This window comes from Mastigoproctus giganteus, chromosome 13, assembly GCF_048544385.1.
Source record: "Mastigoproctus giganteus isolate SK-2022 chromosome 13, ASM4854438v1, whole genome shotgun sequence".
Classification (NCBI taxonomy): Eukaryota; Metazoa; Arthropoda; class Arachnida; order Uropygi; family Thelyphonidae; genus Mastigoproctus; species Mastigoproctus giganteus.
Genome location: NC_143587.1, coordinates 110639127 through 110664041, shown reverse-complemented (window position 1 = coordinate 110664041; position 24915 = coordinate 110639127). Strand labels below are relative to the sequence as shown.

Below are 24915 nucleotides of genomic sequence, written 5' to 3'. Positions count from 1 at the left end.
TACTATTATAATTTGAGTCAATGTATATTCTTAACCCAAAGAACTATGGACATTTATGCACTTCAATGTATATCCTTATAGTATGTATTTTGAAGCAAATGATTGTACACTCAATGTTCTATATATGTAGTATACTAGTAATTTCTCCATTTTCCTGTATTTTTTTGCATTTATTTATCATTTCTATTATTTATTTATGTATTTTGGTTCTTGAGGCAATGTCTCTGTAGTACAATGTTGGCCACTGTGCTATGACAGGCTGTTGCAACTAATATTATGTAAATTATCATTCTAAGCATTGCAATAAAGATTCTTCTGTTCTACAGTGATTGTTTAATGCTGTTTTTAGGGAAAACAGGCTGAAAAGTCTGTCAGGGAATTGGCAATGCTCCTGCATACTTAATGCTTTCTGCATAGGAATTTCTTGAAAAACACCACATCACTCACACTTACTGGATTTACGTCCTTTTTTTTTTTTTTGTTTCTAAAGCTTTTTAGTCCCCTTGAAAAGTCACATATCTGCAGAGACTGAAGAATTTATTCAGAAAATGACACCAGAACTATTAACAGTTCCAAAAGAAGCCTTCCAGGAATGCTCCAGCTTTTGCAAAAGTGTTTGAATTGGTATATACAATGTTGATGTGATTACCTTAAAGGAGAACCATTATATCTTTTTAAGCTTTATTTTCCAAATTTTAGTTCAGTTGCCCAACATCTTGGTTACACCTTGTTTATGCACCTGCTTATGCTCTCAGTAATGGATGCCTCCGTAGCCAGGTGGGAAGGAGCAGCAGTGCGTAACACACGCTTCTTGATTAGACTGGAGTTCGAGCCCGTCACCACCAAATACGGAGGATGCGGAAAGGTCAGGAAATGACCACCGCATATCCCGGAGCAATATGGCCTTAGTTGCTAATGTTCCTAAAAACCAAATAACATGCTCTCAGTAACCTTAATGCTACCCACATAATTGTCCATTGAGCACCGCAACTAGACCTTATATTTTTCCATCCCCTCTACTTTCCAGGATATTGAGTTTTCCAACAGAAGCAACACAAGAATCTGTTCCATTTCTGCTTATGACTGGTATTAAATTCTCAATGCAAGACCATTGATCAGTTTCTGATTTCTGACATTTAAATAGCATCCCTTGATATTATCTGAAAATAAGGTTCTATTCTCCACTTCTATAACAGTTTACATGGTTTGTAAGCTGCTTACTACTCTGCTCATAGGCACATATGGCTTGTTTCTTATTTAACAAGGGCTTGCTAAACACAATATTGTCTTACCACATCCCCCCCCCTTACTCACTTCACCTTTGTCATGCAATTTTTTTTCCTTTTCCTAAAAAGGAAACAATATGAAAGTGTTGCTCTGTCCAGAAATTTCAAAAGTACTTCAAGAAATGTACTAATGGTGGCAAAAGAAAATTATTACTCAATGACTATGTTATAAGTGGCTTTCTGTGTTTTATGCCCTTTGACCACTTCTCAAAGCTGCTTGTAAATGTTTTCTTTAATTGATTTAATTTTTTTTTTTTTTGTAGTCTCTTTTCCAGACATACATTTACATGAAATGTAGATGTTTAATTTCTTTTTTTCACTATTTTATAGGATCTTCTTCCTGTTTTATTCATGTTTGAATTGCCTTCAAATATTAAGGTTCCATATACTATGGAGGCCCATCCAGCAGTCTCATACATACAAAATAAATATGGCTTTTCAGTTGTAATTCATCATTCCAGTTCTTCAAGCCCAGCTTTAGTATCTGTCAGAGGATGCAGCAAAGATTATCCTAGACTACGGCAAGGAATTTTACTTTTAATGGAATATTTAGCAGGATGGAATTTGGTGAGCTAAAAAATCAATCACTTTTAATTTAAATATGACGTGTGTGTGTGTGTGTGTGTGTCAAAATTCAGACTTAGTAAAGCAGTTGGGTAAAAATCTGAAATGTCAGCATTTCACTTCATTTTGCATTAATATCAGACTGATAATAGTGCAAAATGAAGTGAAATTCTGACATTTCAGATTTTTACCCAGTTGCTTTGCTAAGAGTCTGATACACTAAATCCTGGTACTTAAGTTTGTATTGGTAAAAGCTTGCTTGATAATTGCATTTGAATTCTTTTCATTATAACTGAAGTACTGTATGTTAGGCACACTGAATATAGTGAATATTTATCCAGAAAACCTTGCAGAGATAGTAAATATTACCCCTACTCCCTTGGTTTAAAAATCAGAAAAGTGAATGAAGCAGGAAGCTTCATTCACTTTTCTGATTCAATCAATTATGATTGCATTAGATTTCTAAAAATCTAATGCAAAAAAAGGAATCAACGCTTCCTTTTTTGCATTAGATGTTTAGAAAAGGTTAAGGTAGGATATTCATTATTTTTGAAATATAGTGAATATGTTACCTAAAACTACAAAATTGACTCCCTTTTCCATATTTTAAACAAGGGCATGGGGTGGTATGTTCACTATATTCTAAATATAAGTATGTTACCCAGTCAACTTGTCAGGGATAGCAGATATAACCCCATTTCTGATTTTTTAAAAATCAGAAAAGATGATTAAACAGTGCGAAAAGGTAAGTAATAACTACATACTTCATTCAATTTTGATTTTTAAACAAAGGTGTTGGGGGTAGTATGTCTACTGTCCTGCATAGTTGCCTTGATAATATATTAGCATTAGTACAGGCATTTGATGCAAGAAAGCAAGTTTATGCAACATTAGCCAAAAAAAAAAAAAAAAAAAAAAAAACCACTTCCACTTCACTCCTCTGTTTGTTCAAAATACCGGTCCAGCGGAGCCTTAAACTTATTTAGGCTATCAACTTCCACGACAAGGGATGGAAGTCTGTTCCACCAACCAACCACTCGCTGGCTAAAGGCAAATTTCCGCACGTCTATCCTACATCTGTCTTTCCTCAATTGGAATTTATGCCCTCTCAGGTGATTATTCTGAGCAAGAGGAAGAATCCCAACAGCATTGAGCATGCTCAAACCATTCAAGGCTTTGTACACCTCTATCAGATCACCTCGCTGCTGCCTAGTCTCCAGACACTGTAATTCGCAAAACTTAAGCCTTTCTTCATAAGAACACCCCTTTGTTCCATTCACTAATCTTGTTGCCCTTCTCTGTACTCGTTCCAGCAGCTCTACATCCTTCTTGAAATGAGGCCTCCAGATCTGTATACAGTACTCTAGGTGTGGCCTGACCGTTGCCTTATACAAGGGAATAATCACCTCCTTATCCCATCCACCCCGGGTGCCTTCCTTGTGTTTATCTTCAACAATTTCTCCTCCACTTTACTCTCAGTTATTACAAGATTCTCTAGTTTACTGCTAGAGTTGAATACACCTCTGGCTTTCCCCTCGCTAAGTAACTCCTCATGTGTGAATGTGGATGCAAAATATTCATTTAGTTTGTTAGCTACCTGAGTAGGATCATCAACAGTTGACCCATCGTTTCAAGTGGACCAATCTGATTCATCCCCTTCCTTCTAGAGTTTACATAAATAAAGAACTCTTTGCTGTTTTCTTTGCATCCCTTGCCAAAGATTTCTCGTAATCTGCCTTCGCCTGCCTAACCTCCTTTGTAACTTGGTTACAGATCAACTTAGATTATCTATCATAGGCTTCTGTGTCATGTGTTAATTTGTATGTATCCCATGCATGTTTCTTCTCTGCCATGTGCCTCATCAGTTCATCTGACATCCATTTAGGCCTAAACCTTGAACAATATTTCTTAGTTGGTATGTAAAGCCTAGTAGCTTCCAAGATAAGTTCTTTGAATGCTTCCCATTTTGCATTTGCTGTTGGTAACATCATCAGTTGGTCCCACTGTATAGAATTTAAATACTGTCTCAGTCCATCATAGTTGCCTTTACGAAAGCGATAACCCTTCCCTTTGCCCCTAATGGTAGTTACCTCTTTGAGTAAATCCCACTTCAGCACACTGTGATCACTGCCACCTAGTGGTTCATTTATCTGCAGATTCTTAATGCATGAAGAATCACTGCTGATAATCAAATCAAGAGTATTCCTCCCTCTAGTTGCCTCCCGAACATGCTGATGTAGAAAACAATCATCCAATAAATCCACAAAAGCCTTGTGAGTGACCAACCCACAAATTCCAGTCAATATCTGGGAAATTAAAATCCCCCATTATAAGACTCTCTGATTTACTGGCCCACTCTATTTCCCTGTACAGTTTCTTATTATACTCATCAGAGTCATTAGGTCTATAGTACACTCCTACTCTCAATTTTGATCTCCCAATGCTTATGTCACACCAAACTGACTTGACACTGCACTGTCCAGCGATGTCCACTGGCTTCACTTCCTTGGATTTTATGTATTTCTTAACTAATAGCAAAACCCCTCCTCCCTTCCTATCTGGTCTATCCTTTCTGTAGACGTTGTACTCCCCAAATTCCAGTTCTGCATTCCTTATATCTGTGTGACATCATGTCTCTGATATCCCAACAATATCTGCCTTTGATGTTTTGAGCAATACCTCAAATTCATCAAATTTATTTACTGAACTCCTAGCATTGGTGTATACGCAAGTATACATGCACCTATTTCTATTCTTAGCTACCCTAACACAACCCATGTGTTTACTTGTACCACAATGACTCCCGGCAGTCTCTGAAATATCCTGCATCTTGTTTTTCAGGCTTCTGCTCATTCCAATAGAAGCAGTGCAAGAATCTCTTTCACCTCTGCCAGTAGCTACTGTATTCTGAATAAAGTTTTGAAGACTAAATGCTCAAGGCATAATACATCATGGGTTGAAATTAACTATATAATATTGGTGTAAATACGTGCTAGTTTAACTACATACGTAGTGTAACAGCATCGTTTAGGTTTTATCTCATTGTGGCTACCTTCACAATGAGATATCTGAATAAGGTAGTCAGTCCTATCTGTTTGATTTCTGTTTCTATGCCAGAATTTGTACCGATGGTATCTTTACCTTGTCGTGGTGGGCCTCGCGTGTCTCAGTGATCTACAGAGCTATGCTGGTGCTAGCTCGCTACTTGTAGGGCGTCACCCAGAAAGGTTAGCTAGAGACCAGATGAAAAAAGATACCTTGGTCTTCCAGGTTGGGGGTTGATGCAATGGGCCAGCTCCCCATTCTTGATAAAACATTCTTTCAATGCTAAAAGACCTAATAGAGAAAAAATCAGACTGACAAATAGGAATCTAACTGACGAATGGAAAAGGATTATGAATTTTGGCTGATGAAATGTACGAGGGGTTAGCACAAAACATAATGAAATTTTATTGGAATTGGGAAAACATAAATTGGATGTTGCAGTCTTAACTGAAACAAAGAACAAAGAGAGGTGAAGAAATGACTGGAGAATATATTTTTCTTTGGTATAGTGTTGACCAACATGTAAGAGCTAAGGCAGGGGTAGCTGTACTTATTCACAAGAATCTCAAATTTTATTGTAAAATGGAGCTTTGTTAATGAATGAATCTTGACCCTTGAAATTAAAATATATGAAAAAGAAATTATTATTGGGGTATACGCTCCTAATAATTACTCTGCAACAGATATTAAAGATTTTTTTCTGGGAAAACCTGAGAGAAGTAATAGAAGCAATTCCACGTTGCAGAGAGATGGCCATAATGGAGGATTTGAACTCCAGAGTGGGACATGCTGCAGACAATGAAATGGTGGGAAGACACAGAGAAAATGTAAAGAATGATAATGGAGAGTGACTTGATAGGACTTTGCTCTCAATGTAAGCCAAGGATTAGTAACACGTTCCAACATAGACAGTCATAAGGTCACATGGTTCCAAGAAACAAAAGGACTAAAATCAGTAATTGATTGTGATCACAAAACAAGAAGCACAATTTTTGTCTGTGATGTTAGGGCCCAGAGATGAGCAAATTGTGGCTCTGATCACTTTTTGGTGAAGGCTACATTGTCATTTCCATGGATGTGTCGAAAAAGGAAGGCGAAATGGAAAAAAGACTGAGAGGAATGAACAACTTGACACTGAAAGATTCAATATGGCATCACTAAAAGATGAGAGCACTAGGGGGCTTGTGTCAAAGAAAATTAGACCAAGAATTAGATGAAACCTACAGGGAGAGTGCAAAAGATATATATGAATACTTAAAGGAAACAGTGAAGAAAATTGCTGGAGAGGCAATAGGAAAATCTCAAAAGATTGAAAGAAAATGATCAGCTGAAAATGGAAATTAAGGAATTAATAAAGGAGAAAAAAGCATAACGAAGATGGCTAAGCTCAAAAAGTGAAGTTCATAGAAAAATATATAAAGAAAAAAATAAAGAAGTGAAAGTCATCAAGGCAAAGAATGAGTCCTGGGATAGAGCATGTGCCTGAGGTGAACAGCAAACTAGGATGTATAAGATCTGCAGAGGTGTGGAGAGTATTGAAGAGATTAAGGAAACCTCATAAACAAAATGCTAGACTGGAAATGATAGATGTGGAGGAATGGGTCAATTATTATGAAAAGTTATTGAATGAAGGAAGAGAATAATTTAGAGAAACTGAAACAGTTGTGGAAAAAGCATTGAACATCCAAATTAAGGAAGTGGAACTGGAAATAAAAATGGAAAAACACCAGGCCCAGGTGGAATTGACAGAGATCTGCTTAAATATGGAGGTCAAAGTTATAAATCTACTAACTCGATTGTTCAACGAATTAAGCAATGGCGAAGAAATACCAGATGAGATGACAATCAGATACATTACATCAATTTTCAAGAAAGGCGACAGAAGATGCTCCAACTATAGAGGAATATGAGCTCTGTTGCTAAACTATTTGGAAAAATTGACAAAATCAAAACTGGAACAAGAGATTTATTTCTGAGGAACAGTGTGGCTTTTCAACTGGACACTCGCATATAGACCATTTATTCACTGTTAACCAAATTCTGGAAAAATGTCAGGCTACAAACCAAGATGTAGGTATGTTGTTCGTAGTTTTAATTTGTAGACTTAGAAAAATCTTCTGTGTAAGGCTGTGGAAAAAATGTCAATAAGCCAGGCATTAATTGAAATTATTAGAAGAATCTACAAGAACAATACATGCTATATAAAAAGTAGTTCAAAAATATCAAGAAAATTTAAGACGTCCAAAAAGACTACTTCAAGGATGCTGTTTGTCACCCACTTTGTTTAAGCTGTCCCTGGAAGTTGTTCTAAGACAATGATCACAGAAGTGCAGTTCAATGGGTATTTGCTCTTGGTCAAAATAAGAACCTTTACAATTTTCTGTTTGCAGACGACCAAGTTGTAGCACAGCATGATGACGTAAATTACGTGGGCAGAAAGTTACTAAAACAGTATAAAACATGGGGACTGATAGTTAATTTTAATAAGACAGAGTACGTGAATCGAAGTGAGGATGCTCTGGATTTAGATGGAATACAGGTGAAATTTTTGTGCACCTGCCAAATTGTCCATTCTTTCCTCCAACCAGCCACTGCAACAAACATAATAGTCAGTGCTTGAGCATACAATATATGCATCTAGATAGCCTATGTTGATGTGCATGAAAAAAATTAATAATTGCTAGATTTTTATTGTAGTTTAATGAAATTTTTGGATGGCTTTACAAATCTTTCTAATAGGGCTAAATATGAAAATTCATGAGAGCAGTTGTTGCATGGCAGAAAAAAATAAATAAAAGTAGTTGCCAGATTTCTATTAGTCAGCTTTTAATGAAATTTGGAATGGCTTGAGAAGTCTTTTCAAAAGACACAGAAAAGTTTATGAAAATGCATCCACTGGGAGTACTTGTAACATGCAAACAGATGCATTAAACAGATGCATGTTAAACATATGCATTATGTGCATATGTTTAACTTGCCTAAAAATTGAATAAAATGTTCATGGGAAACGGTTTATACTGTCATTAGCAATAAATTATAAACAAAACACTGATAGAAATGGTTGACTGCATATAGGAGACAAACTTGTGGAGAAAGTTATAGCAAAGTTAAATTACTAAAAAACTCAAAGGTCAGCGTATAGTGTTATCTAGCTGCCTGCCAAAACTGAATTATTTCTGCCCTGCTCTGCAAGTTGGGGAGCAGATGGGAGACAGAGTGCACATTCCCTATATCAAGAAGGTGTACTGCTTGAATGTTATGTTAAAATCTGTTTAACTTAACATGGGAGTGCTTCCTTACTGCTAATGAATGACATATGTTGCAAAAAAATTTGTAGTTTTTCCATTGCTTACTCTTGTCTCACTAAAATTTATTAAGGATTACAAATAACATATTTCAACCATCTTTTGAGCTAGGTGAATGCTGTTCTTTGTATGCACAGAAAATTATAAGAGCCACTTTTTGCAGTGTGAGATGCACTTTAAGGACAGTTAGGATTCATCTCTTTAATTCTGTTTGTTTTTCTTTAATTTTTTAATCTTGCAATTGTAATTAATACATCACACTCAAAAATTTGTAATGTATTTTCAAATAATTCTATCCAAGAGGAAAACTGGATTTCTCAAAACCTGTCTTTTGTATCTTATTTTTAAAGGTAATTACAAAAAAAAAAAAAAAAAAAAAAAAACACTACAGGAAATTAACTACTTGGTTTAGTGCCATCATCATCATCAGCCATTTTCAATCCACTGCAGGATGAAGGCCTCTCCAGCAACTTTCCAGTTCCTTCTGTTTTGAGCACTGGCCATCCATTTACAACTCAAAAGCCGACCGGGCTAGCCGAGTGGGTAAAGTACCTGCCCGGTAACCCAAAGGTCGCGGGTTCGATTCCCGCCTCGGGCTTGGATCAAAGTACTGCAAAAACCTTGGGAGGTGCAATATGGCCACAGAAGCCGATGCGCCAACAACTACCAAATCAAAAAAAAAAAAAAAAAAAAAAAAAAACAACTCAAAAACTCATGAATTTCATCTATCCATCTCCGCTTTTATCTTCCAGGTTTTCTTCTAGCTCCTCTTGGGTACCATTCTGTTATTTTCTTAGTCCATCTGTCATCATGTCTTCGAGCTATGTGCCCTGCCCAAGACCATTTTAGTTCTTTAGTTTTGATAAGAATGTCCTTTACTTGAGTTTGCTGCCTAATCCATGTGTTTCTCTTCTTATCTAACAGTCTGATTCCCAATATAATTCGTTCCATTCTTTGCTGTGTAGTTCTTAGCTTCTCTTCCATTCTTTTGGTGAGTGCCCAAGTTTCACTTCCATAAGTCATGGTGGGGAGTATACATTGATTCATTATTTTACGTTTCAGACAAACTGGGATATTGCTCTTCAGTATGTGACTATATTTCCTGAATGCTATCCATCCAAAATTTATTCTTCTCTTGACTTCCAGCCATTTATCATTATTACAGCTAATAACTTGTCCCAGATAAGTATGACTCCACCTTTTCAATTACTGCTCCTTCAATCATTATTTCCCTTTCCGTGGCATACTTGTTCATCATTACTTTTGTTTTAGCCATATTCATCTTTAGTCCAAAATCCTTACTAACTGTGCATAACTGATTAAGATTTTCCTCTAATTCTTTGGGATCGTGGCTTATGACCACAATGTCATCTGCAAATCGTAAATGGTTTAGGTATTCTCCGTTCACATTGACTCCTTTCTGCGACCAGTCTAATCTTCTGAAAGCTTCCTCAAGGGCAGCAGTAAACAGCTTCGGAGATATTGTGTCTCCTTGTCGAACTTTTTCTCGATTTTAAATTTGCTACTGTCTTTGTCTAGTCTAATAAAGGATGTAGCACTCTCATATATTTTCTTCAAAATCATAATATATGGAGTATCTATGCCTTGTCTTTCCAGTGCCCGAAACATTGCCTTTTGCTGTATGGAGTCAAATGCCTTTTCATAATCCACAAATGCCAGGCATAATGGTGTTTTATATTCATTTGCTTTCTCCATTAGCTGTGATATTAAGTGAAGGTGATCCATAGTTGAGAATCCTGTCCTAAAGCCAGCTTGCTCTTTCGGTTGATTCTCATCAAGTATTCTTTCTAATCTGTTAGTAATGACCCTTGTGAACAACTTGTAGATATGGGATAACAAGCTAATTGGTCTATAATTTTTTATAATTTTCATAATCCACAAATGCCAGGCATAATGGTGTTTTATATTCATTTGCTTTCTCCATTAGCTGTGATATTAAGTGAAGGTGATCCATAGTTGAGAATCCTGTCCTAAAGCCAGCTTGCTCTTTCGGTTGATTCTCATCAAGTATTCTTTCTAATCTGTTAGTAATGACCCTTGTGAACAACTTGTAGATATGGGATAACAAGCTAATTGGTCTATAATTTCCAATTTCTGATTTATCTCCTTTCTTATGCAGCAAAACTATGATTGCATTATTGCACTGCTTAGGCGTCACACCTTTTCTAATGCACTTTGTGAAGAGCCTTGCCAGTTTTTGTTATGTCTCTTCCTCCCAATTTTAACAACTCTACAGTAACTTCATCTTCCCCCGGGGCTTTCCGATTCTTCATTTTCTTCAATGCATGTTCTACCTCATCAGGAAGAATATCGGGTATGTCGTATGTGTTGCTACTTTGCAATCCATCTTCCCCACTGCTGGTATCATTCCTTCGCTCCTTGTATAATTCTCTATAGTAGTCTTCTGCTATTTGAATTATGCCTTCTCTGCTGTTTATAAGTACACCATCGCTATTCTTCAGTTTCAGTATCATTTGTCTTTCTGTATTACTGCTCATGGCTGCTGATTTAATTCCTTTGTTTTCCCTTAATGCTTGTTCTACTTTTCTTGTGTTAAATCTTCTTATGTCCTCTCTGAGTCTCTTTCTAATGGCTTTGCATAACTCAGTATACTCAATTTTCTCCCTGTCAGTGTTTTTCTTGCTCTTCATTTGTCGTCTTTGGTTCATCATGACAAGTGTTTCTTGACTAATTTTTTCTTCTTTGGATTTCTGTTTCCCTATAGGTTTCTTGGGCTTTATCACTTTCAGAAAGTTGTAATATTCCTCGTCGATATCTTGGTCCTGAGCAGTCTGCAGAAGCTCAAACTTGTTCTTAAGTTCCAGTACATACTGCTTTTTCTCCTCCTCTGTTATTTCAAAGACCTTTGTATTATTTACTCGAGTCAGTTTTTTCCTTTCCTTTCCTACATCTATATCAAGTGTACATCTTACCATTCTGTGATCACTTCCAACATTTACCTTATTCAGGACGGTAACATCATTCACAATATATCTTCTGTTAGTGAGGATGAAGTTGATTTCATTAGTTGTTAATCCATTTGGACTCTTCCATGTCCACTTTTTGTTCACCCTTTTCTTGAAAAAAGTGTTCATTACTGACATTCCTTGAGATTCTGCAAATTCCACAAGTCTTTCACCTCTTATTTTGTTCACCAATTCCAAAATTTCCTATAGTTCCTCTTTCTGCGCTGTTTTGCCTTTTTCCAACCTTAGCATTGAAGTCTCCCATAATAATAATAGTGTAGTGGGTTTTCTGCTCATCTAGAAGACTCAATTTCAGTGTACATTTCTTCAACCTCTTCATCATCATGGCTTGATGTTGATGCATAAATCATTATAATCTTTAGCTTATACCTCTTAGAAATCTTGAGTATTAGTCTTGACATCCTTGGTGATGTACTTTTGAATTCCAAAATGTTTATAAAATCCTTATGGACCAGAAACCCAACTCCACCTTCACTCCTTTCACTGTTTCCATTAGTGTACAGCAGATTTCCACTTGATAAACTTATAAGTGATTCATTTCTTCTTCTTGTTTCAGCCAAACCGATGATATTCCAATTCACATTTTCTAATTCCTTTTCCAGCTCTAATATCCTGTCTTCACCGATGAGTGATCGTACGTTATAACAGGCCAAGTTCAATTTCCGTGCATGGCAGCCTGGTCGTACCCAGAGAGTCTTAGCACCCTCTGCTTCCACTCTGATCCTCTCGCTGCCGTAAGAGGGAGAGTGAAAACTGCTGGGGACTGAGGGCCATTTGTATTGTTGTGCTCTCATTGCTGGAGGGTTTGGTCTTTTCCTCTTCACGCTGACCAGGCGTCTTCCAAAATTTCCTGTAGTTCCTCTTTCTGCGCTGTTTTGCCTTTTTCCAACCTTAGCATTGAAGTCCCCCATAATAATAGTGTAGTAGGTTTTCTGCTCATCTAGAAGACTCAATTTCAGTGTACATTTCTTCAACCTCACAGATGTAACCATGACGTTGCCAACCTTTTCCATAACTTAATCTAATCAAACTTAGGTTTATCACAGTAAACTGTCAATAACACTACAGCTCTTCTCATTCACAGAAGGAACACTATCAAGATATTTCAAGCCTACATCTGATCATTTTAATTAACCTTAACTGCAATAATCAAATTGTTTTAGTGCCACTCTGCTCTAATGCCATTTGATCTATAGTAGAGTAACATCAATTTTCTTTTTGGTAGGGTTTTACTAAAACTTATTTTAGATGTGTTTACCAAACTTTATATTTGACTTATAATAGAGTAACATCAGTTTTTTTTTTTTTTTTTTTTTTAAGAAGTATCTTTTTGAAATTAAATTCATTATACTAAACTCTTTTACAGGCACAGTTTACAGGATATCTAAAAATGGAAATTGCACCTCAAAATCAAGCTTTTGTTTTAGGACTTGGTGGAATTAATATTCAGCAAATAATGCAGAGAACTGAAGCTGCCATCATATTTCCTGGTGCAAGTCTTTCTCATATCAGCTCCCTGTGTCTTGGGCATGAAGTACCAGTTTCTAAATCAACTGTACTAATTGCAGGACTCTTTGATAATGTATATCTAGCTTGGCAAGAACTTCAGGTAACATTTCATAAATGAATATTTACTTTATTTGGGTTCTGATAAAGTATTTGACGTCTATGATATTTTCATGCGGCATCTGCCAAATCAAATATAGCACATTTTATCTCTGTGACTAGCTTTCTCATATATTGCTGTGACCTTGAATTTGATTATTGCAGTTAAGGTTAATTAAAATGATCAGATGTAGGCTTGAAATATCTTGATAGTGTTCCTTCTGTGAATGAGAAGAGCTGTAGTGTTATTGACAGTTTACTGTGATAAACCTAAGTTTGATTAGATTAAGTTATGGAAAAGGTTGGCAACGTCATGGTTACATCTGTGAGGACTAGTAGGTGTCATCAGTTATTACCTCTAATGACGTTCATGCTTCATTAGAAGCAATAGCATGACTTGTCCATGTTATCGACATCCTATGTAGTCTTCAATGAGTGCCTAGTATGCATGAAAAAAAAAAATCTGGCTTAAAGGTACTCCACAAGCATCTGCTTTGTGTCCAGAAATTGGAACGTATCTTTACAGACAATCGGCAAAACCTTCAATAACAGACAGCAGAAACCCATTTCCACCACCATTATTCAGCGAGTGCAGGAAAATTGATCTACCCAAGTGCATGGTAATCCACAAGCCTCCCACTTTTGAGTGGAAGAAACAAATCCATGTAGCACAAAGCAATATTTCCCAAATCCATCCCTCTTCCCATCTGTGCAGGTAGGGTGGTATCTGGTGTTTGTGGGGTTTGGCTTAGGTCTTCTCATTGTTTTGGAGGTGTCCTGTCACCTAGAGGATATTTCTGAACATTGTGATGGATGAGATTCACTCCAGAGTGCTGACACACCTGGATGATTGATACCGTTCCAAGAGACCACAATCCATAGCCTACAAGCTGTAAATTATGCCAAACTTCAATGATATGTATCAACTGCTATAATCTGCTTAGTCATCTGAGACGTCTCATTGAGAATTTGTGGGTTCACTGGAATAATGCATCAGAGATAAATCTCAACCAATGAATCTCTAATGGAGCTAAAGGTCATTCTGAAACCACAATAGAATAATGTCATTTGGGACATATTTGTACAGCTATCTGACTCTGTTCTAAATCCCCTCAATGTGGGCACCTGTTCATGGTGAGGGGACTTCCCAGTGATGCTGCTGAGTTTGCAGATTAATGAATTTAATCCCTGATATTGAAGGGACAAACTGCCAATTGTCCCTTCAAGATCCAAGAGCTAGTTCAAGGTCTAAATTTCATGTTAGATATATCCATGTCAGCTAGGCAGTTCCTTACTCCTTGGAGTATGCAACTTCCATTTTCTACTAGGTATTGGTGGAAAGTTGATACATACTCATTTGTATATTGACAACTCCTTGGAGTATACACAGCTGAATATTCTGACATTCTGACTCCTTGCCAGTATATACGGATGGTTTGAAGAGTCTGGAGTCTGCTCGAATTTTCCATAGAAATGCCATCTGCAACCAGATTGCCAATGAATGTAGTATAACACCACATAGCTCCATACAATAGAACTGGCATGGGAGCATATAAAAGCTCACCGGTACTAAATGTGAATGGTATATACAGATTCTTATTACTGGCTGTGTCAGATGAGATGAACTCTCATTCAGCGCTTTCAGGTACAGCAAATGCTACAGTCTCTTTTAGAGTTACACTTTGATATCTGCTTTAGCAGTAGTAGAGGCATATGACGCAAGAAAGCAAACTTATATACTATCAGTAAAAAAAAACCCATTCCCGTTTCACCCATCCATTCACTTAAACTTTGTCTAGTTCAGCCTTGAATTTATTTAAGCTGTCAACTTCCACAACAACAGATGAAGTTTGTTCCAGCAATCAACCACCCACTGGCTAAAGGCAAACATCCGCACATCTATCCTACAACTGTCTTTAATCAATTTGAATTTATGCCATCTCAGATGATTATTCTGAACAAGAGGAAGAATCTCATCAGCATTGAGCATGCTTCAAACCATTATAGGCCTTATACACCTCGATCAGATCACCTCACATTTGCCACGTCTCCAGACACTAAAAAATTTCAAAAACTTCAGCTCTTTCTTTGTAAGAGTAACCCTTTTTTCCATTCACTAATCATGTTGCTTTTCTTTGTATTTGTTCCAGCCGCTCTACATCCTTCTTGAAATGAGGCCTCCAGACCCGTATACAGCACTTAAGGTGTGGCCTGACCATTGCCTTATACAAGGCAATAATCACTTCCTTATCCATGTTAGAAAAATTCCTGTATATCATTGACAAGACACCATGAGCTACTCTTGCAGCCCATCTGCACTGCTCAGAAAACTTCATATCTGCCTGCACAATTACCCCCAGGTCCTTTTCATTCTCTACCACTGTCAGTGTAGTACCATAGAGTTGATACGTTGCTGTGGGGTTACTGTTTACCATATGTAGTACTTTATGTTTGTCAATGTTAAACTTCATTTGCCACCTCTCAGCCCATCTGCTCAACCTTTCCAGATCCTGTTGCAGCAGCATAGTATCAGTAGTGTCCTTCACAACCCTACCAACCTTTGTATCATCTGCAAACTTGGACATTAAACTTGATATACCATCATCAATATCATTTATAAATACAGAAAACAATAATGGACCCAACACTGAACCCTGAGGGACTCCACTCATAACATTAGTCCACGAACAGCAGTGTCCATTGATTACCACTCGGTCTTCTCCCAGGCACCTTTGTAGCCAGGTCAGCAGGAGCAGCAGTGCGTAGCACACGCTTCTTGATTAGACTGGGATTCGAGCCCTTGCCCACCAAATATGGAGGATGTGGAAAGGTCAGGGAATAACCACCACATATCCCCGGAGCAACATGGCCTTAGTTGCTAATGCTCCTAAAAAAAAAAAAAAAAAAAAAAACCACCAAATAACAACCGTCTTTTCCCACTCAACCATCCCTTTATCCATTGCAGCAATTTGCCTCCAGTGCCACACTGCTCCGATTTCTGCAGCAGTCTTCCATGTGCAACAGTATCAAAGGCTTTTCTAAGATACAAATATATGATATCAAAGTTATCCTTTACATCTGGTTCCTTTGTGACTACTTCATAGTATCCAATCAAATTAGTCAGACAAGACTTCTCCTTAACAAACCCATACTGTGTCCGAGCTATAACTGAAGTCTTTTCTAGATGATCCTGCAATGCTTCTTTAACCAGTGCTTCAATTAATTTCCCTGGAAAAGAAGTTAAACTAACAGGTCTGTAATTACCTGCGTCTCCCTTTGATTCTCCTTTGTGGATTGGGGTCACATTTGCACATCTCCAGTCCATGGGTACCTTTCCTGAGTCCAGGGAAGCTCTCATAGTTATGGCTTACTTCCTCTGCCACCTCCTTTAATATAACTGGATAGATTCCATCCACCCCAGGTGCCTTTCTTGTGTTTGTCTTCAATAATTTCTCCTCCACTTTACTCTCAGTTATTACAAGATTATCTAGCTTACTGCCAGAGTTTAATACACCTCTGGCATTCCTCTCCCTGAATAACTCCTCATGTATAGTCTCCTTGTATAAGGCAATGGTTAGGCCACACATTGAGTACTGCACAGAGGTCTAGAGGCCTCATTTTAGGTGGGATATAGAGCTGCTCAAACAAGTACAGAGAAGGGGAACAAGATTGGTGAATGGAACAAAGGGTTGCTTTTATAAAGAAAGACGAATTTTGCAAATTGCAGCATCGGGAGACCAGGCACCTGCAATTTTTTCTGATTGAGGTGTATAAGGCTTTGAATGGTTTGATCAAGCTCAATGCTGATGGGATTCTTCCTCTTGCTAAGATTCTGCACCTGAGGGGGCATAAATTTAAATTGAAGAAAGATAGTTATAGAATAGATGTGCAGAAATTTGCCTTTAGCCAGGTTGATTGCTGGAATAAACTTCCATCTGTCATTGAAGTTAACAACTAAAATAAATTAAAGTCAGAACTAGACAAATATTTGGAGTTAATGGATGGGTGAAATGGGAAGGGTTTTTTTTTTGTCTGATGCTATATAAGCTGCTTTCTTGCATCATATGCCTCTTCTAATGCTAATTTCATTTGTTCAACTTCCTTTTGTTCATACACAGCATGTTTTTGTGCAAGCAGTTGTTCAAAGATGATTGGCTAACTAATGCTGTATAATTCTAAATGTTAGGAATAGAATGCTTGCTCTTTTTCCTTAAAGTTTAAAAGACAATTGTCCTATTATGAGAATATAATATAATAGTGTGTGCACATGTTTATTTTCAAATTGATTGCTATTAATATAATTATGTTTTAAGATGTTTCACTAATTTTTATATCTGGCTGGTTCAACCCAAGCCTGGCTTCTTTTCGCTGTATAAGTAGTATTAATATTATTTGCTTTGCTGTTTTTTTCTCTCTCTCCCGAATTAAGTTTCAAGTTCAAGTTTTATTGATGTGAATCTTATACTTGCAGAAACAACTTCCATTGGCATTAATATTTGAACTTAAAGATGTGGATCAGTATAATCCAGGTTAGTTGTAATGTTGATTTTTTTTTGTTTATTTATTTTTTTTTTAGCTAATGTAACTGAAATGGAATTGTTTATTGAAATAGATAAATATCTAAATGTAGTAATTTGGCAGGAACATGTTAATTCGTTAATTCATTGCATTATTTGTTTTCCACATGTGAGACAATGTATGGATTTTCACAATAACAAAATAGTAGAAAACAAAAGTTAAAAGTAGTAAAAGATGCATGCAAACCTGTTTATAATAGAATAGTCTTCAAGAAATAATGCTTGAGTATCAAGGACTATTCCTTCACTGAAATGTAAGTCTCACTATTGTCATCAGCCCATTGTATATCTGTGATGCTGAGATGTATGATCATGAGGGATTGGTTGTGGAAATTAAAGGATACTAATGTGTATGTTCCCAACACTGTAACAAAAAACCATCCATTTACATTTAACTATTTCTTATATATATTTTATGTTTTCAGTTACTGGTTTTTGTCTGATGTCAATACTTTGATATCAGTTGAAGGTTGTTTATTGTGATATTTGTATGTATTACACAAGTGCATACCAATATTGTGATATATAAGAGCCTGTAGTATTCATAATTTTTTTTTTTTTTTTTATTATATATACAGTTTGCTTCAAATTAAATTGTGATTTATCTCCAGGCTCATTCTGTTATACTTCTGAATATAATTCCAAAGCAGATGAAGCTTAGTCATGCCAAGTGATAGTGCCCAAGTGATATTTTGTGCAATACATAGTGCTCTTTCTCAGTGGATTAGTTATATTTATTTTCCAGTGTCTCTATTCTTCCTGTTTTTCATAAGTGATTCTTTACTTAAAAGCTTTGAAGTAGGAATCCAAAAAGGAAACACTCCTTTCTTTTCTTGTATATATATTTATATAATCTGTACTAACCTAACTTTCTAAACTGCTTGGTCACTGGTGGCACCACTCCTGCCTCCACGTGGTGGGGCCGGTAACCTGGGAGAAAAAAATCACTCCCAGGACAAAAAGGAGCAAAGATGGACATAAATAGAAATGTCACTTATGATCTCACGATCTAGCTCTCTCAAACATATGACTTAAATGCATGTAATGCAAAACGGTAGAAAAAAGAAGGAACAGAGACCCCTGCTCCTCTTTTTCTGATGCTGCATTCATTGAGTAAGCTCTCCCCATTCTTAATACAAAAATGTCTTGAAAATGTGGTGGGCCCTCCAAAAATGGTTCGGAGATTAAAATCTGGAGACCTTCTAGTGGAGATGAGTGAGAATAAGCACTCGGAAAGACTGTTAAAAACAGACTTTTGGTGGAATTCCCACAAAGGTTTTCCTTCGTGCCACTCTAAAGGGGTAATGCCTTTGTGATATATTTTTAAAACACATTTCTGGAGGTCTCTACCATAAATCAAAAACAATTTGCAGTTTCCCGTTTATTGGGCTTTTCTGTTAGTGCAAGCAATTATAAACGGGTAGTAAACTCAGTGTTACTGCTTTGCAAAAATACCGATAGCTGGAATTGTGTGGTTTTTTTACGTTACTATCGTGAAATGTGTTTTTCCTTTACTGAAATCTTAAATCATATAAAAAAACAAAAATAAATTTTCAAAATCTTCTTCATTCTTTTTTTGTAAACTTTGTAAACTTGTTACTCCTTGCAAATTGTGTTAGTTGCAATCTGCATTCTGATAAAAAAAAAAAAAAATGCTTATGCATGATATTGAAATTTATAAAGAGAGAAGATTATCTTGGAAACAAAATGCCTCTTGAAGCATTTCTGAAGAATACTGAAGACTACTCCTTGTAAAACAGAGTGCCAAGCCAATAATGAGCGATCAACAAGTGTGCATTTCACCGATGATGATGAAGAATAAACATTCTTTAACATTCGAGGCAGTGTTAGGTGGGTTGGAAAACTGCTAGATTGGGTGGGATACACACAGTAAAAGATTAATGGTAGCCTCAGGCAGAGACGAAAGTGATTTCGTCTCTGCCTTGCACTGCTTCTATTTTAATGAGCAGTAACCTAGAGAGCAAGATGCTGGGGATTTCAAGAGCTGCTGGGAGTTGTCATGGAATGAGTGAATACATGGGCTGTGTTAGGGTAGCTAAGAGTAAGAACAAGTGCACTTGCACGTACATTAATGCTACAAGTATAGTAAATAAAATTGATGAATTTGAAGTGCTGATCAAGACATCAAAGGCAGATATTGTTCGAATATCAGAGATATGGGGTCACACAGATATAAACAGTGCAGAATTAGAATTTGGGGAGGACAGACAGGGCAGGAAGACAGGAGGGGTTATGCTGTTAGTTAAGAAACAGATAAAATCTAAGGAAGTTCATCCAGTTGACACAGGTGGACAGTGCAATGTTGAGTCTGTTTGATGTGACATAAACACTGGGAAAGGGAAAATGAGAGTAGGAGTATGTTATAGGAAACTGACCTTGGCCTGTTGCAACGGAAGATTGCTCATCAGTGAAGACAGGATATTAGAGCTGGAAAGGAATTAGAAAATGTGAATTTTCTAATTCCTAATTTTCTAATAGGATGTAGAGCTGCTGGAACGAGTACAGAGAAGGACAACAAGATTGGTGAGGGGGAAGGGGTCCTCTTACCAAGGAAGGCTTAAGTTCTGCAAATTGCAGTGGCTGGAGACTAGACACCTGCATGGTGATCTGATTGAGGTGAATAAGGCCTTGAATGGGTTGAGCTTGCTGAATTCTGATGGGATTCTTCCACTTGCTGAGATTACGAACCTAAGGGGGCATAAATTCAAATTGAGGAAAGACAGTTGTAGAATAGACGTGCGGAAATTTGCCTTTAGCCAGCGGATGGTTGATTGCTGGAACAACTTCCATCTGTATTTGTAGAAGTTGATAGCTTAAATAGATTCAAGGCAGATGGGTGAAATGAGAAGGGGTTTTTTTTTTTTTTTTTTTGGCTGGTGCTATATAAGCTTGTTTTCTTGCATCGTGTGCCTTTACTAATGCAAATCCTTGTCCATGAATACTGGTTCCAGCTTCTCACCAGAAAAGACTGTTTGTCCATTTTTGTTGCAAGCATAGCCTTCACGCCGAACCTGAATTAAGACTTGGACAAACAACCATTCCAGTAGTATCAGAGATATGTTCTTGGGACTCATATTTGACAAAAAGCTGGCATTCCTCGAATACATTCATCAGCTATGCACAAAGTGCTTGAGAGGGCTTAACATTCTCTGTGCTATCTTCAACTTTTTGGGGCACAGACAGATGCACATTGTTCCATCTGTATTGTGCACTTGTACACTCAAAATTAGATTGTGTCCCAGGTATATTCTGCCAGAAATAATGTGCTACAGTGGCTTGATTCCATTCACCATTGGGCCATTCTTATTGCTACTGATACATTCAGAACATCACCTGTCCAAAGTCTGTATGTTGAAGTAAATGAGCCATATTTGTCACTTTGACAAAAACAGTTCTTTACAGTATACTTCCATGCCACGTGTACATCTGTTTTTGAACCATGATGGGAAAATCTTTAACACATGTTAGACTGCCAACTATCCATTCGGTATTCATGTCCAAGAGCTACTCAGAAGTAGTCACCAAAGCAGTCCCTTTCCCCCCATTGACCTGCTCTAACTCCAGCAGGTGTCTTCTTTAAAAACTGGGTGATGTCAGATACAGCACCTGCTGTCTAACTTCAGCTCTAATCACAGTACAAAGCCAGTCATTCTGACTTCTTGCCTGTGCATACAAATGGCTCAAAGTCAGAATCGTGTGGGATCTGCAGCTGTCTTTCTGACTATAGTATATCCGAGCATCATCATCATCAGCCATTTTCAGTCCACTGCAGGATGAAGGCCTCTCCAGCAACTTTCCAGTTCCTTCTGTTTTGAGCACTGGCCATCCATTTACTACTCAAAAACTCATGAATTTCATCTATCCATCTCCGCCTTTGTCTTCCAGGTTTTCTTCTAGCTCCTCTTGGGTACCATTCTGTTATTTTCTTAGTCCATCTGTCATCATGTCTTCTAGCTATGTGTCCTGCCCAAGACCATTTTAGTTCTTTAGTTTTGATAAGAATGTCCTTTACTTGAGTTTGCTGCCTAATCCATGTGTTTCTCTTCTTATCTAACAGTCTGATTCCCAATATAATTCGTTCCATTCTTCGCTGTGTAGTTCTTAGCTTCTCTTCCATTCTTTTGGTGAGTGCCCAAGTTTGACTTCCATAAGTCATGGTGGGGAGTATACATTGATTCATTATTTTACGTTTCAGACAAACTGGGATATTGCTCTTCAGTATGTGACTATATTTCCTGAATGCTATCCATCCAAAATTTATTCTTCTCTTGACTTCCAGCCATTTATCATTATTACAGCTAATAACTTGTCCCAGATAAGTATATGACTCCACCTTTTCAATTACTGCTCCTTCAATCATTATTTCCCTTTCTGTGGCATACTTGTTCATCATTACTTTTGTTTTAGCCATATTCATCTTTAGTCCAAAATCCTTACTAACTGTGCATAACTGATTAAGATTTTCCTCTAATTCTTTGGGATCGTGGCTTATGACCACAATGTCATCTGCAAATCGTAAATGGTTTAGGTACTCTCCGTTCACATTGACTCCTTTCTGCGACCATTCTAATCTTCTGAAAGCTTCCTCAAGGGCAGCAGTAAACAGCTTTGGAGATATTGTGTCTCCTTGTCGAACTCCTTTCTCGATTTTAAATTTCCTACTGTCTTTGTCTAGTCTAATAAAGGATGTAGCACTCTCATATATTTTCTTCAAAATCATAATATATGGAGTATCTATGCCTTGTCTTTCCAGTGCCCGAAACATTGCCTTATGCTGTATGGAGTCAAATGCCTTTTCATAATCCACAAATGCCAGGCATAATGGTGTTTTATATTCATTTGCTTTCTCCATTAGCTGTGATATTACGTGAAGGTGATCCATAGTTGAGAATCCTGTCCTAAAGCCAGCTTGCTCTTTCGGTTGATTCTCATCAAGTATTCTTTCTAATCTGTTAGTAATGACCCTTGTGAACAACTTGTAGATATGGGATAACAAGCTAATTGGTCTATAATTTCCAATTTCTGATTTATCTCCTTTCTTATGCAGCAAAACTATGATTGCATTATTGCACTGCTTAGGCGTCACACCTTTTCTAATGCACTTTGTGAAGAGCCTTGCCAGTTTTTGTTATGTCTCTTCCTCCCAATTTTAACAACTCTACAGTAACTTCATCTTCCCCCGGGGCTTTCCGATTCTTCATTTTCTTCAATGCATGTTCTACCTCATCAGGAAGAATATCGGGTATGTCGTATGTGTTGCTACTTTGCAATCCATCTTCCCCACTGCTGGTATCATTCCTTCGCTCCTTGTATAATTCTCTATAGTAGTCTTCTGCTATTTGAATTATGCCTTCTCTGCTGTTTATAAGTACACCATCGCTATTCTTCAGTTTCAGTATCATTTGTCTTTCTGTATTACTGCTCATGGCTGCTGATTTAAATCCTTTGTTTTCCCTTAATGCTTGTTCTACTTTTCTTGTGTTAAATCTTCTTATGTCCTCTCTGAGTCTCTTTCTAATGGCTTTGCATAACTCAGTATACTCAATTTTCTCCCTGTCAGTGTTTTTCTTGCTCTTCATTTGTCGTCTTTGGTTCATCATGACAAGTGTTTCTTGACTAATTTTTTCTTCTTTGGATTTCTTTTTCCCTATAGGTTTCTTGGGCTTTATCACTTTCAGAAAGTTGTAATATTCCTCGTCGATATCTTGGTCCTGAGCAGTCTGCAGAAGCTCAAACTTGTTCTTAAGTTCCAGTACATACTGCTTTTTCTCCTCCTCTGTTATTTCAAAGACCTTTGTATTATTTACTCGAGTCAGTTTTTTCCTTTCCTTTCCTACATCTATATCAATATCCGAGCAGATTCCCCTTAAATACACCATACATGCTATAGAGATGGCCTTGGGCCACATAACAGCCTGCCAACATCATTGGGTTATTATATATACTGATTTGTTGAGTGCACTCCAGGCTCTATCAGCGATGAGATACAACAATCATTCAACTCTGTCCCAAATTCATCAGATGATATGCTCTCTTTCTCTCTGTGTGTGTGTGAAAGCAGATTCAGTATCAGCTTTTGCTGGATCTTCAGCCACATTGGCATTGCCGGAAATGATTTTGTTGATAATGCAGCGAAATTAGCAGTCCTGAAATATAATCTTGACCTGTCAGTACCCCCCTGTACATACTACAGGCAAGTAATCCATAATAAGATTTATTTGCAGCGGCAAGATTCATGGTATGGACAGGTAACAAACTAACTCTATCAGATTAAGCCTGTAACCATGGCACTCTAGTCTGCACAGGGATTGTAAAGAGGAAGTTGTTCTTATTCAGCTCTGCATAGAACGTAGTCATCTAACACATTCTTTTCTGCTGAGGGCTGATGATGCTCCTGTGTGTGAGCAATATGATACCATTTTATCTATTAAGCATGTTTTAAAAGAAAGTCCAAATTTTAGAAGTGCACATTTTTATCTCTTTTAACCATCTGACTGAGCTGTATACACTCAGTCAGATTTTATCTGATAATGACCGTGTGTCAGCAGTTTAATTTTTTTATATGCTGTCAATATGTGGCCTCGGCTGCCAAGCATATTTCCTATATTTATATTTTTACTAATTAACTAACACTTGAACTGCTTGGCCTCTGAACGACACTGCTCCTGCCTCCCTGTGGCGGGGCCGGTAACCTGTGGGAAAAGTTATCCTTGGGCAAAAAGGAGTAACCATGGATATAAATGAATATCCACCACTAGAGCCTTCAAATTCAAGGCCAGACAAACCAAATGATGATGATCTGACCCAACCAAAAAGGCTCCGAAGAGAAGTGCAGTGCAATGAGATGCCAAACTTCCTGGTGATACATTCGCTCTCCAGCCAGCCTATTGGCAAATTATCACCATTTGTCATCCAAAGATTTTTGGAATCCATTGCTGGAACACCAAAAATGGTTAAAGGACTGCAATCTGGAGATCTCCTAATCGAAACAGCCTCCTCAAAATATTCAGAGTGGATGCTTAAAACAACAACTTTTGCTGGGCTACCGGTATCTATCACTCCCCACAATACGTTAAATTCGTAAAAAGGTGTCATCACAGAGTGGGACCTGGTTCCTGCACTAATTCCTCTTCAGATACTGTAATCAGGTATCAAAAAACGAAAAACTACAACCAAAAAGTAATTAATACGAAATGTATGAAGACCAAAAAATATGGAAATCTTGTTCCAACTCGATCCATAATTTTAACATTCAGCAACCCAGATTTACCATCCTCAGTAAAAGCGTCCTTGAGGTTGTCACAGACATTCTCTCAGATATGCCAGACAAGCTGTACTTGCTACCTGGGAGTCAAAACGCTGATGGAACTGATATTCGGGTGACACTCAAGTCAAGTGGACCCAATTTCGGCGAAGTCTGGACGGTCTGTGACAACCAAATTGTCTGCTTGCACCTTCACGATGGTGGGACTGTTAGTAATCCTGGGTATAACCTCCATGCACA

At 37.4% G+C, this 24915-nt stretch overlaps 1 protein-coding gene across 1 annotated transcript in view; it reads left to right on the top strand.

The window, feature by feature from the left end:
• The first annotated feature begins 6059 nt into the window (after positions 1-6059).
• Positions 6060-24915, top strand: part of LOC150076359 (protein bicaudal C homolog 1-A-like) — a 195523-nt gene continuing 176667 nt past the window's right edge. The window contains exons 1-3 of the mRNA XM_090387331.1: positions 6060-6182; positions 12575-12817; positions 17285-17342. Of these exons, the coding sequence (XP_090243457.1) occupies positions 6060-6182; positions 12575-12817; positions 17285-17342 (424 nt within the window). The remainder of the gene's footprint in view (positions 6183-12574; positions 12818-17284; positions 17343-24915) is intronic.